Genomic DNA, 15,019 nt, shown 5'->3' with positions numbered 1-15,019 from the left:
CTCCATATATCCCTGGAGAAGAGAGAGAGGGGTGAGTCCAGACCCTGGAGAGAGGAGCTGGTGGAGAGAGGAGCTGGAACCACTCATGCTTTCATATAGTTTTATTATGAACTAGTAATAAGCCTGCCTGTTTAGAAGCAGGTACAGGCTCTGCTGGGACCCCCTCAAGGGCCCCACTGCACGTGTCCTCCTGCTGTCCCAAGTCTGCATGTGTGCTGCGCATGCACACTAGGCTAAACACACAGACACAGGGACTCACTGGAGGACACAGGGGTTTTATGACACTGTATAGGATAGGACTGTATAGGATTATTACTTCATAATTTATTATTACTTTAAAAATAATTAACACCCATTTATTCCACAAAGAACACTTATAAACCAAGCAGATTGAGACAGATGCCCGTTTTAGGGCAGCCAATCACGGAGCTCAATTCACAGGACTGTTCTGATTGGCCGACAGTGAACTCTGCAGGCTGACCCCAGTGCAGAAATAGTGGTGTCCTGATAAGCCAATTGTGATAGCTAATCTTGTCAGATCTGACAATTATGTCAGAGACACTTGATCTGCTACATGCTTGTTCAGGGGCTATGACTAAAAGTATTAGAGGCAGAGGATCAGCAGGACAGCCAGGCAACTAGTATTGTTTAAAGGAAATAAATATGGCATCCTCCATATCCCTCTCACTTCAGTTCTGTAAGTGAAGTGTGTCGGCAGGCAATCGATCCCTCTGTGGTCAGAATTGACCAGGGAGGGATATATCTAATGTTGGATCTGTGGGCAGATAAAACGTCTGGCCACCTGTAACAGTGTAACGTTGAATATACTGCTCTGTTCTCAGCCTCTGGTATTACAGCAGGCTGTCACACTGACCGGGGAAACAGATTGGCTGCCAGGTGACACTTGCTGTTTACCTTCTCCTTGCTCAGCTGGAAACAGACCGGTGCAACAGCTTTCCCTTCCCACAGAGATACTTCCTGTTAACCCTTCACATGAGCAGCATCCTCTCACTGACCTTCAGAGATCTCACACCGGGGGATTCAATGTCTGCAGAAACCACCACATGGGTCCCTCCGGGGTGATTCAGTCACCCGCAGATCATCATTACATACATATAATAAATTCTCTCCATACCCCCCCCCCCCCCCCCCCCACCCCCCCCCCCCCCACACCTCACTGCCCATAGTGTTACTCTGCCTGGCCTTGTCACAGAGTAATGTCAGTGCAAACACCACCTCACTGCAGCCTGGGATGCAGCAGCCACTTGTATTTCTATGTCCTCTCCTGGGTATAATGGGTGCTAACGAGAGATTCTATCAGCTCTGACCAGCGCAGCTGCCACAATCAGTCACCAGATAAGCTCCCCTCCCGAGTGCATCCTGTACATCACAGCATTGCCGGACACCCCCTGTGCAGGCACACTTCCTGTCAGCTTACTCATCAGATACAGCACCAGGAAAAGCAAACAATTTAAAGGACAACTGAAGTGAGAGGAATATGGAGGCTGCCATATTTACTTTCTTTTAGACAATACCAGTTACCTGGCTGTCCCGTGGATCCTCTGCCTCTAATGCTTACAGCCACAGCCCCTGAACAAGCATGCAGCAGATCAGATGTTGCGAACATTATTGTCAGATCTGCCAAGATTAGCTGCATGCTGGTTTCTGGTGTAATTCAGAGTTTCAGACACTACTGCAGCCAAATAGATCAGCAGGGCTGCCAGGCAACTGGCACGGTTTAAAGGGAACCTTAACTGAGAGGGATGAGGATGTTTCATTTTAACTTCCCTGGCGGTAAGGGGGAAAAAAAAAAAAATTAAAAAAAAAAAAAAAAAAATCACATGGTCCCGGTAGGATTTTTTGTAACAAAATGTGTTTTATATTTGTTAGCTAGCACTTAGCTAGCCAACTATGTTCCCCAAGTGCCTCCGCCCCGACCCCCCCCCCCCCCCCCCGATCACCGCCATAATACGTACCTCCCAGGAATCCAGCGATGGGCCCGCCTCCCAATCAGCTCCAGGCCTCGCTATGGCGGCAATCGGGACTGCGGATGACGTCATCTCCGATCGTTGTCATAGAGAAGAGTGAAGCTCAATGGGAAGCTGCGGCTCTTGTGGGATCGCAGAGGGGTACATATTGCCGGCGGTGATCGGAGGGTGCTAAATGGTGTGGCAGGGCTTGGGGGACATAGTTAGCTAGCTAAGGGCTAGCTAACAGATATAAAACACATTTTGTTGCAAAAAATCCTCCCGGCGGACGGAGCCTCTGAAACTGCGTACTGCCAGGGAGGTTAAACAATACCAGTTGCTTGTCAGTTCTGTTGATCTCTTTGGCTGCAGTAGTGGCTGAATCACACACCTGAAACAAGCATGCAGCTAATCCAGTCTGACTTCAGTCAGTGCACCTGATCTGCTACATGCTTGTGGAGGGCCTGTGGCAAAAAGTATGAGGGCTCGTTTCCACTATTGCGGTGCAGAATCGCCTGGATTCCACCGCTGTTGAAATTCCATGAATTAGCATGCGGATGCGAATTTTTGCGCGGTTTTTGCCGCGAATTCGCATAGGTGAGGGTATATGCGAAATTAACCATGTCACTGCCTGTTTGAAATACATTGGTACCTATGCGAATTCGCATGAAAATTCGCATACCATAGCCGCATGCGAATTTCCTATTAAATACATTAGCGGCGATTCGCATGCATTCCACTCGCAGGCGAATTCGTTGGCTCTTTTGTGCGTTTTTTTACCGCTGAAAAAAACGCACCTCAACAACGCTACAGTGGAAACAGGCCCATCCACTTGCATTACATGTGCGAATCTGCATGCGTTGGACGCATGCAGATTCGCGATAGTGGAAACGAGCCCTTAGAGACACAGGATCAGCAGGAGAGTCAGGCAACTGCTATTTCAAAAGAAAAAAAAAAAAAAAATCCATCCTTCTCAGTGTAGGTTTCCTTTAACAAAAAAATAAATATGGCAGCCTCCATATCCCTCTCAATTCAGCTGTCCTTTAATCATTTCATGTACTTTGAAAAAAACGAAACAAAAACAAACAAAATGAAAAACCCCACAAACTCTGACCTCACTGAATGTTATATTCCGGCATATCAGGACTTGCGCCAGGTTTTGTAATGCGGAGGTTTATAAAGAGTGGCTTCCTTTCACAGATTTGCAATTCCAATGCTGGATGAAGCTGAAACGGGTTCTTTGCCAGGCTGGAACCCGAACGCTCATTGTGGAGTATGGACTGGCCAGAAACGTCTCACCTCGCTGCATGGGCAATTAGCTACACAGCCTCTGTTACTCATTTACCGCACTTGGACTAATCCACTGACTAATCGTAAACTTGGAAGCCAGCATTTCACAGTGCAATCGGGGCACGAACCAATCAAGCAAGCCAACTGCTGGCCAAGGCACCGAGGGAGGTCAAGGGTCACTGTACACACACTAGACTTTAGCAGAGAACCGTCAGGTGTGTGCACAAGGCTTAATATTATCCTGACTGGCAGGAGGTAGATTCTGATGAGCCATGATAGAATTCTTACCACCAAATCCTCTCTCCTTCAGCTCCTCCCCACGTATGATCTGAGCTGCGATACCAAGCTCCTTCCCCACAGCAGAGATCTCCTGCAAGACAAACATGGCAGCCCTCACGTCAAGGGAGGAGAAGTGATCAGCACTGTCACTGGTCTATGCTGCATAATACTGGGCTGGATGAGGAGTGATCAGCACTGTCACTGGTCTATGCTGCTTAATACTGGGCTGGATGAGGAGTGATCAGCACGGTCACTGGTCTATGCTGCATAATACTGGGCTGGATGAGGAGTGATCAGCACCGTCACTGGTCTATGCTGCATAATACTGGGCTGGATGAGGAGTGATCAGCACTGTCACTGGACTATGCTGCACAACACTGGGCTGGATGAGGAGTGATCAGCACTGTCACTGGTCTATGCTGCATAATACTGGGCTGGATGAGGAGTGATCAGCACTGTCACTGGTCTATGCTGCATAATACTGGGCTGGATGAGGAGTGATCAGCACTGTCACTGGTCTATGCTGCATAATACTGGGCTGGATGAGGAGTGATCAGCACTGTCACTGGTCTATGCTGCATAATACTGGGCTGGATGAGGAGTGATCAGCACTGTCACTGGTCTATGCTGCATAATACTGGGCTGGATGAGGAGTGATCAGCACTGTCACTGGTCTATGCTGCATAATACTGGGCTGGATGAGGAGTGATCAGCACTGTCACTGGTCTATGCTGCATAATACTGGGCTGGATGAGGAGTGATCAGCACTGTCACTGGTCTATGCTGCATAATACTGGGCTGGATGAGGAGTGATCAGCACTGTCACTGGTCTATGCTGCATAATACTGGGCTGGATGAGGAGTGAGCAGCACGGTCACTGGTCTATGCTGCTTAATACTGGGCTGGATGAGGAGTGATCAGCACGGTCACTGGTCTATGCTGCATAATACTGGGCTGGATGAGGAGTGAGCAGCACGGTCACTGGTCTTTGCTGCATAATACTGGGCTGGATGAGGAGTGATCAGCACTGTCACTGGTCTATGCTGCATAATACTGGGCTGGATGAGGAGTGATCAGCACTGTCACTGGTGTATGCTGCTTAATACTGGGCTGGATGAGGAGTGATCAGCACTGCCACTGGTCTATGCTGCATTATATAGTTCTGGATGTAGTTACTGAACACACCGGCCTACATAAGCCGCTAGAGTCGCAATGTCCTGCTGGCGTTTTCTGTGCAGCACAATACAAGCTACATGTATTCTGTGACGTGCAGGAAATGCACACAGTCTGCATGGCAGCCTCAGCGCAGTGTAGTAGAGGTGTGCAACTCACAAAAACGGCGTGAACAGAAACACTTAGCTATATACAATTGAATTATCATGCCATTTTCATGGTTTCAATTAATATCATGATTATTATTATTTTGCGGACCGACTAAAAAAGCAATGATTGATTGTTTCTAGCCCTGAATAGTGATCATAATATGGACGGATTGAGAACAGAATTATGTTACATAATAATTGAACAGTGTGTGGCCACCACTCCAGAAGTGTTCTTTTGGAAACAGAAGCATTGGATGTGATGTATAAGGGTTAGTGTGTATGCACCTCATTTATTTTAGGCACGTCACATGACTAAAGTCAGCTGATCAGTGTGTCCTACACTATGGAGAGACTTATGCAGGAGAACAAAGGGGCCAAAAGGATAAAAGGAAGCTAAATGAGCTTAAAAAAAAAAAAAAAAAATCTTGGTAAATAGAGGAGGTAGTGGTGGACTTACCTCCTCCAAGTAGACACACAACGACTGTAGTAAAGACAGTCAATGGCCTCAATTCACCAAGCTTATCTCCTGTCTTTAATAACTCTTCTAGAGTTGTTACCATAGTGATAAGGCATGTAGTATTCAGGAAACATTTTACCTCAGGCAAGCCTAAAGTTAACTCTTCTGTCTTTAAAGCGGAATATAACCCTGCATTTCAACTTTGCTCTAAAATATTATTTACAGCATATTATATGCAAAAAGCATTTTTTTTTTTACTAGACCAGCATTGAAAGGGTTAAACACAGACGTTTCAAGTTCCGTGGAGAGATATGCAGAAGTTCAGATTGTTACATTCTATGTATCTATTGATAAACAGTTACACACTCTTTGGCAGTCCTCCAAGCTCCTTCTCAGTCACATTAAACACTTAGATACATTTCTGTAAACAAAATGTATCTCTTTTCAGGTTCGGATGCCTCTGCAGAAATCTAAAGGAACTTTAAAGCCCTGTGTAACCCTTCCAATGCTGGTCTAGTAAAAAAAAACAAATGCTGGTTGCATATAATATACTGTAAATAATGTTTTAGAGCAAAGTTGAAATGCAGGGTTATATTCCGCTTTAAGTTAACTCTCTAATCCTTAAAATAACTCCAGAGTTAAAGACAGGCGTGTGAAATTAACTACAGAGGAGGTAAATTAACTACAGAGGAGGTAAATTAACTACAGAGGAGGTAAATTAACTACAGAGGAGGTAAATTAACTACAGAGGAGGTAAATTAACTACAGAGGAGGTAAATTAACTACAGAGGAGGTAAATTAACTACAGAGGAGGTAAATTAACTACAGAGGAGGTAAATTAACTACAGAGGAGGTAAATTAACTACAGAGGAGGTAAATTAACTACAGAGGAGGTAAATTAACTACAGAGGAGGTAAATTAACTACAGAGGAGGTAAATTAACTACAGAGGAGGTAAATTAACTACAGAGGAGGTAAATTAACTACAGAGGAGGTAAATTAACTACAGAGGAGGTAAATTAAGGAATGAAGAGATAAAATAAGTTTTCTCTTGCCTTATTGGCATCAATTCACCAGAGGTTACCAACCTATTTATCTCTTGGGAGGTAATTTACCTCCTGTGATATCTCCAAATAGCAATTCTCCAGAAGTATAGGGGAAAATATCGACAGAGAGAAATGCAAGAGATAAATGTGAGATAAGTATGAGATAAATATGTGATAGTTAGTAGTTAGTTTTTCTCCAAATCACAATTCACCAGGGAAGAAAGGGGGTGTGGCCATTCGTTATTTTTTCATCTCTTTATCCCCTGAATGAACCTGGAGATATCGTGGTTTTCACACAGCAGCTGCTGCTGTGGAAGATGGAGCCTTTTGAGCTTACTCTGTTAGGCCTGGTGCACACCAAAAACCGCTAGCAGATCCGCAAAATGCTAGCAGATTTTGAAACGCTTTTTCTTCTTTTTCTGTAGCGTTTCAGCTAGCGTTTTGCGGTTTTGTGAAGCGTTTTTGGTGTAGTAGATTTCATGTATTGTTACAGTAAAGCTGTTACTGAACAGCTACTGTAACAAAAACCGCCTGGCAAACCGCTCTGAAGTGCCGTTTTTCAGAGCGGTTTGCGTTTTTCCTATACTTAACATTGAGGCAGAAACGCCTCCGCAATCCAAAATCTGCAGCAGCCTGGGAGTATGCGTTTCTGCAAACCGCCTCCCGCTCTGGTGTGCACCAGCCCATTGAGATACATTACCCAAGCGTATCCGCAGCCGCAAGCGGATCGCAAAACGCAGCCGAACCGCTCTAGTGTGCACTAGGCCTTAGGGCCCATTCACACTTGTGCATTTTCAGAGCGATTTCAGCTTTGCTGAAAATCGCTAGCGATTTGAAAAACGTGTGCACAATGAAAGTGTATGGAAGTGTTCTCATCTAAGCGTTTAGCGATTTGCTGAAACGCAAACGCGTTGCCTGCAGCGTTTTCTGAGCGATTCTGGAGTGATTAGCGTTTCAATAAGGGCCCGTTCACACTTGAAACCGCAGAACTCTGCTGGAGTGATTTTCCCGCGATCAGTGCGGAAAAATCACTGGACACTGCGGCGGGTTTGGAGCGATCGCGATTAGCGTGCACAGCTCGGAACGCTCGTCGCCGGGAAACCGCTGCATGCAGCGTGGTTTCGGTTATCGCTAACCGCAACCGCGGCAGTGAGAACACTGCCACTCGCTACATTGTGTAGCGGTTCTTGCAGAACCGCTAGCGGTTTGCCGTGAGCGGGAATCGTGCAATTCCCGCTCAGGTGTGAATGGGCCCTTAAAGTATTTAAATTGAACTAGAAATCTCAAAACGCTAATCGCTGGAAAAACGCTCTCTATACAGTGAAAAATCGCTAGGAAAAAACGCCAGAAAAACGCTCAGCGTTTTGTGTTAGCATTTAGCGATTTCTAGTGTGAATGGGCCCTTAGAGCTTGCTTCTATTATGAGGAGATGAAGGCGTAGGAGGAGGGTCTGTTTAATCGCCCCTCATAATTTTCGTGAGAGAACAGTTCTTGATAATTTTACTGAGACAGAGGTGGTGAGGAAGTTCAGACTCACTCGTGATATGATTTATGATATGATCCGGCAGTAAAAGGCGGGATTACTCTGGTCACGTAGTGGTAAAACTCCGCCTCCTACCCACAATGCTTCACTTTCAAGCTTACAGAGAGGAAAAGTATCCCATGTAAATCATTAATACCGATGACCTAACTCTCTGCTTTCTCACACTTTCCTCATGCATATCTCTCCATTATCCCCTGCTATCCAACACTTTTCTCTCTGTCCTCTCACACTGGTGAATTGACTCCAGAGTGTTAAAATACCTCATGAGATAAACTATCTACTTTTTTTCTCTTAGTAAATCCTCTCTGGTGAATTGACGCCATTATCTCCAGCATGATCTTAGTGAATTGAGGCCAATATATTTTATTTATGAACTCCAAATATGCAACGCGTTTCGCAGGTTTGATCCCGCTTCATCAGGCAATAACAACGGAGCAATAGCATATGTGGTCAGTAGAAGAGCCAGGCACCTCACTATGGAGACTTAAGTCAGCTGATCAGTGTGTCCTACACTATGGAGACTGAAATCAGCTGATCAGTGTGTCCTACACTATGGAGACTGAAATCAGCTGATCAGTGTGTCCTACACTATGGAAACTTATCTCTTCAGTTTAGGTTGACTTCAGAAAGCAAACTAAAGCCCCAAAGTTCCATGTACACTAGTTCTAAAACAGAGTGACAGACGTAATATCAGACAAAACCATACCTCAACAAAGTGGTCTGTATTCATCTCATTACAAGGCGTATCCACTATGCGCGCTGCCAGTCTCACCCCTTCTGTAGCACTCTCCAGGCACTAAGTACAGAAAAGCCAGATGTTACCAGGCAGGAGGGCACACACAGGATAGGGGAGGCAGGAGGGCACACATGATGGGGCAGACAGGAGGGCACACACAGGATGGTACAGACAGGAGGGCACACACAGGATGGTACAGACAGGAGGGCACACACAGGATGGTACAGACAGGAGGGCACACAGGATGGTACAGACAGGAGGGCACACACAGGATGGTACAGACAGGAGGGCACACACAGGATGGTACAGACAGGAGGGCACACACAGGATGGTACAGACAGGAGGGCATACACAGGATGGTACAGACAGGAGGGCATACACAGGATGGTACAGACAGGAGGGCATACACAGGATGGTACAGACAGGAGGGCATACACAGGATGGTACAGACAGTCAGATCATACTACCTTCAGGGTGGGGGTCTCCACAGGTCCATTGTTTTGTCCAATCAGCAGGAACTCCACGGACACACTCTTTTTGTCGGCACGGCGGGAGGCACTGGAGCGTCTAGTGAATAGCGGGAAGGCTCGGGCTATGGCACAAGCACTGGCAAAGACTTCTGATCGCTCACACACCATCTAGGAAACATGGAGAGAATGTAGAGCACAGATCACCAGCAATACCACACTCTGCCAGCAGGGGCACCAGGCAAGCTTCTGTACCACAAGCAATACCACACTCAGCCAGCAGGGGCACCCCTTCCCTGCACAGACCAATAGCAATACCACACTCTGCCAGCAGGGGCACCAGGCAAACCTCTGTACCATCAGCCATACCACACTCAGCTAGCAAGCAATACCACACTCTGCCAGCAGGGGCACCAGGCAAATCTCCGTACCATAAGCAATACCACATTCAGCTAGCAGGGGCACCCCTTACCTGCACCAGCCAAACCTCTGTACCACCAGCATGCCACACTCTGCCAGAAGGGGCATCCATTATTTGCTTCAGGCAAGCCTCTATATCAGTGATGGCTAACCTTGGCACTCCAGCTGTGGTGGAAATACAAGTCCCATGAGGCATTGCAATACTCTGACAGCTCTAAGCATAACTTGGGGAGGCAGAGGCATGATGGAATTTGTAGTTTTGTCACAGCTGGAGTGCCAAGGTTAGCCATCACTGCTCTATATCATCAGCAAAACCACACTCAGCAAGCAGGGCACCCCATATCTGCATCAGGCAAGTCTCTATTAGCAATAGCACACTTATGGTGGGAATACACGGGTCGATCCGGCGGCCGATTAGCCGCCGGATCGACTCCCGCCGCATCCCCACGGATCAATTACCGCTCCTTATCAGCTGCTCGATTCCCTGCCATTCGAGGGGATAGAGCAGGCAGGGGTCGAGCAGCGTAATCGGACCAGCTGAATATTATAAGCTGGCCGGATCAGCTGCTTGATACACGGTTCAGAAACGTACCATGTATCCCCAGCATAACGCTGCACATATAGCATGTTTAACCGCTCTAGCAGTAGTGACACGTCAATACAAAATATGCTGTGAGCAGTATTGACATGCATGCACGTTAATACTCTCCTGCACTGTATACTAGACCCTTGCTTTACACATTTTGGCAAGTTACAGGGGGGAAAAAAAGGTTATGAAAATGAACGCCAGGGAGTTTAACCAATACACCTGTGTGAAGCAATACAAGCGCCCTCACATAAGAATAAGACACCATAGGCTGCAGTGGCCTCAGCTTACCAGGATGCATCTGTTGGCTCCAGGAGGGAGGCAGCTGCGAATGAGGCGGGTGATGAAATGGGCGGCAGAGGGGCTGTTGTGTCGGCTGACACGGGATGGCAGGGCTGCCACAGTGGCCAGGTTCAGGTAGAGAGGGCAGCTGTCTGTGGGGTTGGGGCTCAGAGAAGCCAGAGCGCTCTTCCATACCTGGAGACAGGGAAACAATAAACTTTATAACCAACTCAGAATATCGTTATTTCAAGTGAAAAGGTTTTGTGTACCTCTCTCTGGCTGGAATACTGCACCACGCCATACCTTACCAGCCGGAATACAGCACCACGCCATATCTCTCCATCTGGTATACTGCACCCGCCATATCTCCCCGGCCGGTATACCGCACCACATCTCCCCGGCCGGTATACCGCACCACATCTCCCCGGCCGGTATACCGCACCACATCTCCCCGGCCGGTATACCGCACCACATCTCCCCGGCCGGTATACCGCACCACGCCATATCTCTCCATCAGTTATACCGCACCACACCATATCCCACCGGCCGGTATACTGTATCATGCCATATCTCTCTCCGTCTGGTATACCGCACCACGTCATAGCTCTCCATCCATTATACCGCATCACGCCATATCCCACCGGCTGGTATACTGCATCACACCATATCTCCCTGGCTGGTATACCGCACCACGCCATATCTCACCGGCTGGTATACCGCACCGCGCCATACCTCACCGGCTGGTATACCGCACCTTGCTATATCTCTCCATCCGTTATACCGCACCACGCCATATCCCACCGGCCGGTATATTGTATCACGCCATATCTCTCTGTCTGGTATACCGCACGCACCATGTCATATCTCACCAGCTGGTATACTGCACAATGCCATATCCCACCGGCTGGTATACCGCATCACGCCATATCTCTCCATCCGTTATACCGCACCACGCCATATCTCTCCATCCGTTATATAGCACCACGCCATATCTCTCCATCCGTTATACCGCACCACACCATATCCCACCGGCCGGTATACTGTATCACGCCATAGCTCTCCGTCTGGTATACCGCACCACGTCATATCTCTCCATTCATTATACCGCACCACGCCATATCTCTCCACCTGTTATACCGCACCACGCCATATCCCACCGGATGGTATACTGCATCACGCCATATATCTCCGTCTGGTATACCACACCACGTCATATCTCACCAGCTGGCATACTGCACAATGCCATATCCCACCGGCTGGTATACTGCACCACGCCATATCTCTCCGTCCGTTATACCGCACCACACCATATCCCACCGGCTGGTATACTGTATCATGCCATATATTTCCGTCTGGTATACCGCACCACGTCATATCTCACCAGCTGGTATACTGCACCACACCAAGAGCTTGATTCACAAAGCCGTGCTAACGCATAGCACGACCTTGCTATGCGTTTAGCGCGCAATGTAACGCGTGTGAAGATTTACGTGCACGCAATCGCAGAGGTTTGCATGTTAATGCGCACACGTGAATCTTTACGCGCGTAAACCTTCACGCTCATCACATTGTGAGCTAAACACGTAGCACTGTCGTGCTATGCGTTAGCACGGCTTTGTGAATCAAGCCCCATATCTCTCTGTCTGGTATACCATACCACTCCATAATCAAACCAGCCGGTATACCACACCACGCCATATCTCACCATCCGGTATACTGTACAGATGCCATATCCCACCAGCCGGTATATTGCACCACGCCATATCTCTCCATCCTTTATACCGCACCACACCATATCACACCGGCCTGTATACTGCGCTACGCCATGTCTCACCATCCGGTATACTGCATGCCGTATCCCACCGGCCGATATATGGCACAATGCCATATCTCTCCATCTGGTATACCACACCACGCCATATCTCTCCGGATGGTACACCGTACCCCACCATATCTCTCCGGAAGGTATACCGCACCACGCCATATCTCACCAGCCGGTATACCGCATTACGTCATATCTCATTGGCGGGTTTACCTCACCACGTCATAGCTCACTGGCAGGTATACCTCACCACGCCATATATGACCAGCAGCTATTCCACACCATGCCATCTCGCTCCAGCCAGTATACCGCACCACGCCATATCTCACTGACGGGTATACCGCAGGAGTTGCATGGAGAGGACTGGAGGCTGCAGAGACCCCCTGGCAGGGAACTTGACAGCAATAACACCTAAGGGAGAGGAGACATGACAGCAATAACACATGAGGGGGAGGGGCATGACAGCAATAACACCTGAGGGAGAGGAGACATGACAGCATTAACACCTGAGGGAGAGGAGACATGACAGCAATAACACATAAGGGGGAGGGGACATGACAGCAATAACACCTAAGGGGGAGGGGCATGAGGGGGAGAGGACATGACAGCAATAACAACTGGGGAGGAGGGGCATGAGGGGGAGGACATGACAGCAATAACACCTAAGGGGGAGGGGCATGACGGGGAGGGGACATGACAGCAATAACAACTAAGAAGGAAAGGCATGAGGAGGGGACATGACAGCAATAACACCTGATGGGGAGGGGGATGGTACATGACAGCAATAACACATGGGGAGGGGCTGCCCTTCTGCAGGTCACAGAGGACAAGCAGTCACATGACAAGAGAGGAGATTAAGCCACTTCCTGTGGGGACCGAACGTGAAGGAAGTCCCTCACCTCCTCGGTGACTCTGGGCTGCAGCTTCCCCCGCACGTCGTTCCACACGAGCCGCAGCAGGTTGTTGAGCTGCCCCAGGATGAGGAGAGGCCGGCTCTGAGGGTCTCCATCCCCAGCACTGGCCGCAAACTCCAGCCTCACCCCCGCCATGTCAGACCGCGCTACTGAGCTGCCTAACCACTGATGCCTCGTCCCTTATCATGCGGGAAGCCCGCCCACACCTACTGCCATTGCTATGCCCCGCCCCTCTGTCCGCCCAGACCTCCTGCCAGGTTATGCCCCGCCCCTCTGCCCGCCCAGACCTACTGAACCCTCTGCCAGTTTATGCCCCTCCCCTCCGACCATTCTGCGTTCCACGCTCCGTTCTGCTATAACTTCCGGTGGAAACTAGTCACACAACTTCAGTTCCGTGTGGAAAGCGGCACACAGCGTTCATCTTCAGTACAGTATAGCGTTTAATGATGGGAGGTTTGGTCAATAGACGTTGAGAATAAGACACAAAAGGACAGGAGCCCAATATGGTGCAGTATGTTTAGCACTTGAACTGGCAATGTAAAGAAGAGAAATTGGGTACTCACAAGCAAGGGTTGCCAATCGAAACCACCTCCGTCCTGCGCATGTGGGGATTGGAATGCCCTCCCACACTTGGGTTGTATGTAGGTGGAGATAGAGATTTCAGTGGGCACTCTCTCCAAAAGATCAGTTAGGACCAGCGGCCCATCACTCCTGGGGATGGTCAAACAACAACACGGTTTATGAGTCACACACTCGCTTCCTCAGGTAAATAAAGTACCAAAAGGGCTAAGCTCAGTGATAAGAGGCGCCCAGAGTTTCTGAGCTTAGCCCTTTTGGCACTTTATTGACCTGAGGCAGTGAGCATATAAACTCACGAAACGCATTGTCTGAAATTGTGCAATAAACGAATCTTATCCTAACTGTGTTAGGCCCCGTTCACACTTGCGGTTGTTTGCCAAACGGACCGGATGACCTGACCGGATCCGGATCGGAACCGTACGGTTCTGATCCGGATCCGGTCAGGTTGCATCAGGTGTCCATCAGGATCCGATCCGGATCCGTTTGGCAAAAGTTACGTTAAAAACAAAAAAAATGTTGGGGTCTGGGAGGTCAGCAGAAGGGGGACCTGTGGAATCAGGCCCTCTGCTGTTTAGCACTCACCTCCACCTGCGACATGCTGCCAACATCTCCGGATCCGGATCCAGCTGTGCTGCTCCACTCCAAAATGCTTGCCCATGTGTCCCCATCCAATATCGCCGCAACAATCCCCATAGGAAGTGGGGTAGAACATCCGGATTTCTCAGCCAGTGTGTTGTGCGCTCTCCGGTTCCCATTGGTTTGTATTGGCCGGATGGTGCAGTCCGGCTCCGCCCCGGATACGGCTGCCGGAGGAGCCGGATGAAAAAATAGCGCATGTTGGAACGGAGGCCGGAGTCCGGATCCGGCCCGGCTCCGGTTCGGCAGAACGGACGCATGTGAACGGACGCATAGGCTTTCATTGCTATGCCGTGCGTCCGTTCCGTCCGTTCTGCAAGCGGTGCGGCTCCGGCACGGCGATTCCGGAGGGCCACCGCAAGTGTGAACCGGGCCTTTAGACATCTAATTGAGGTAAGATACCTTTCATTTTTTACATTGAGATATTAACGCTCACTACACATCACCCTGGGCACCTTTCATCTAGTCTAGAGAGATGGTCAATAAGATGCAAATAGTTCAGAGTTAATGGTAATTGTATGCAGCGTGTGATTGGACCCTTCATTAGATATGGTTTGTGCTGCCCAGGATACATACGAGTATCCTGCATGGACTTTTTTTATTTGGAGGGGGTGGCACGATGGCTGGGCTGGCTGGCACGGCCCTCTTGGGTGATCAAAACTGATGTTTGTATG

The 15,019-nt window shown here is 48.7% G+C and overlaps 1 protein-coding gene across 1 annotated transcript in view; it reads right to left on the bottom strand.

Annotated features, from left to right (window-relative positions):
- NPEPL1 (aminopeptidase like 1) overlaps positions 1 to 13,376 on the bottom strand; it is a 41,117-nt gene extending 27,741 nt beyond the window's left edge. The window contains exons 1-6 of the mRNA XM_068262157.1: positions 13,116 to 13,376; positions 10,404 to 10,589; positions 9,107 to 9,277; positions 8,610 to 8,699; positions 3,546 to 3,627; positions 1,017 to 1,048 (exon numbers count right to left, since the gene is read on the bottom strand). Of these exons, the coding sequence (XP_068118258.1) occupies positions 1,017 to 1,048; positions 3,546 to 3,627; positions 8,610 to 8,699; positions 9,107 to 9,277; positions 10,404 to 10,589; positions 13,116 to 13,265 (711 nt within the window). The 5' untranslated portion in view covers positions 13,266 to 13,376. The remainder of the gene's footprint in view (positions 1 to 1,016; positions 1,049 to 3,545; positions 3,628 to 8,609; positions 8,700 to 9,106; positions 9,278 to 10,403; positions 10,590 to 13,115) is intronic.
- Positions 13,377 to 15,019: the final 1,643 nt, after the last annotated feature.

The sequence above is a fragment of the Hyperolius riggenbachi genome, chromosome 12 (genome assembly GCF_040937935.1).
Source record: "Hyperolius riggenbachi isolate aHypRig1 chromosome 12, aHypRig1.pri, whole genome shotgun sequence".
Lineage (NCBI taxonomy): Eukaryota > Metazoa > Chordata > Amphibia > Anura > Hyperoliidae > Hyperolius > Hyperolius riggenbachi.
Note: the sequence above shows the minus strand (reverse complement) of the source record. Positions and strands in the feature narration are given on the sequence as shown.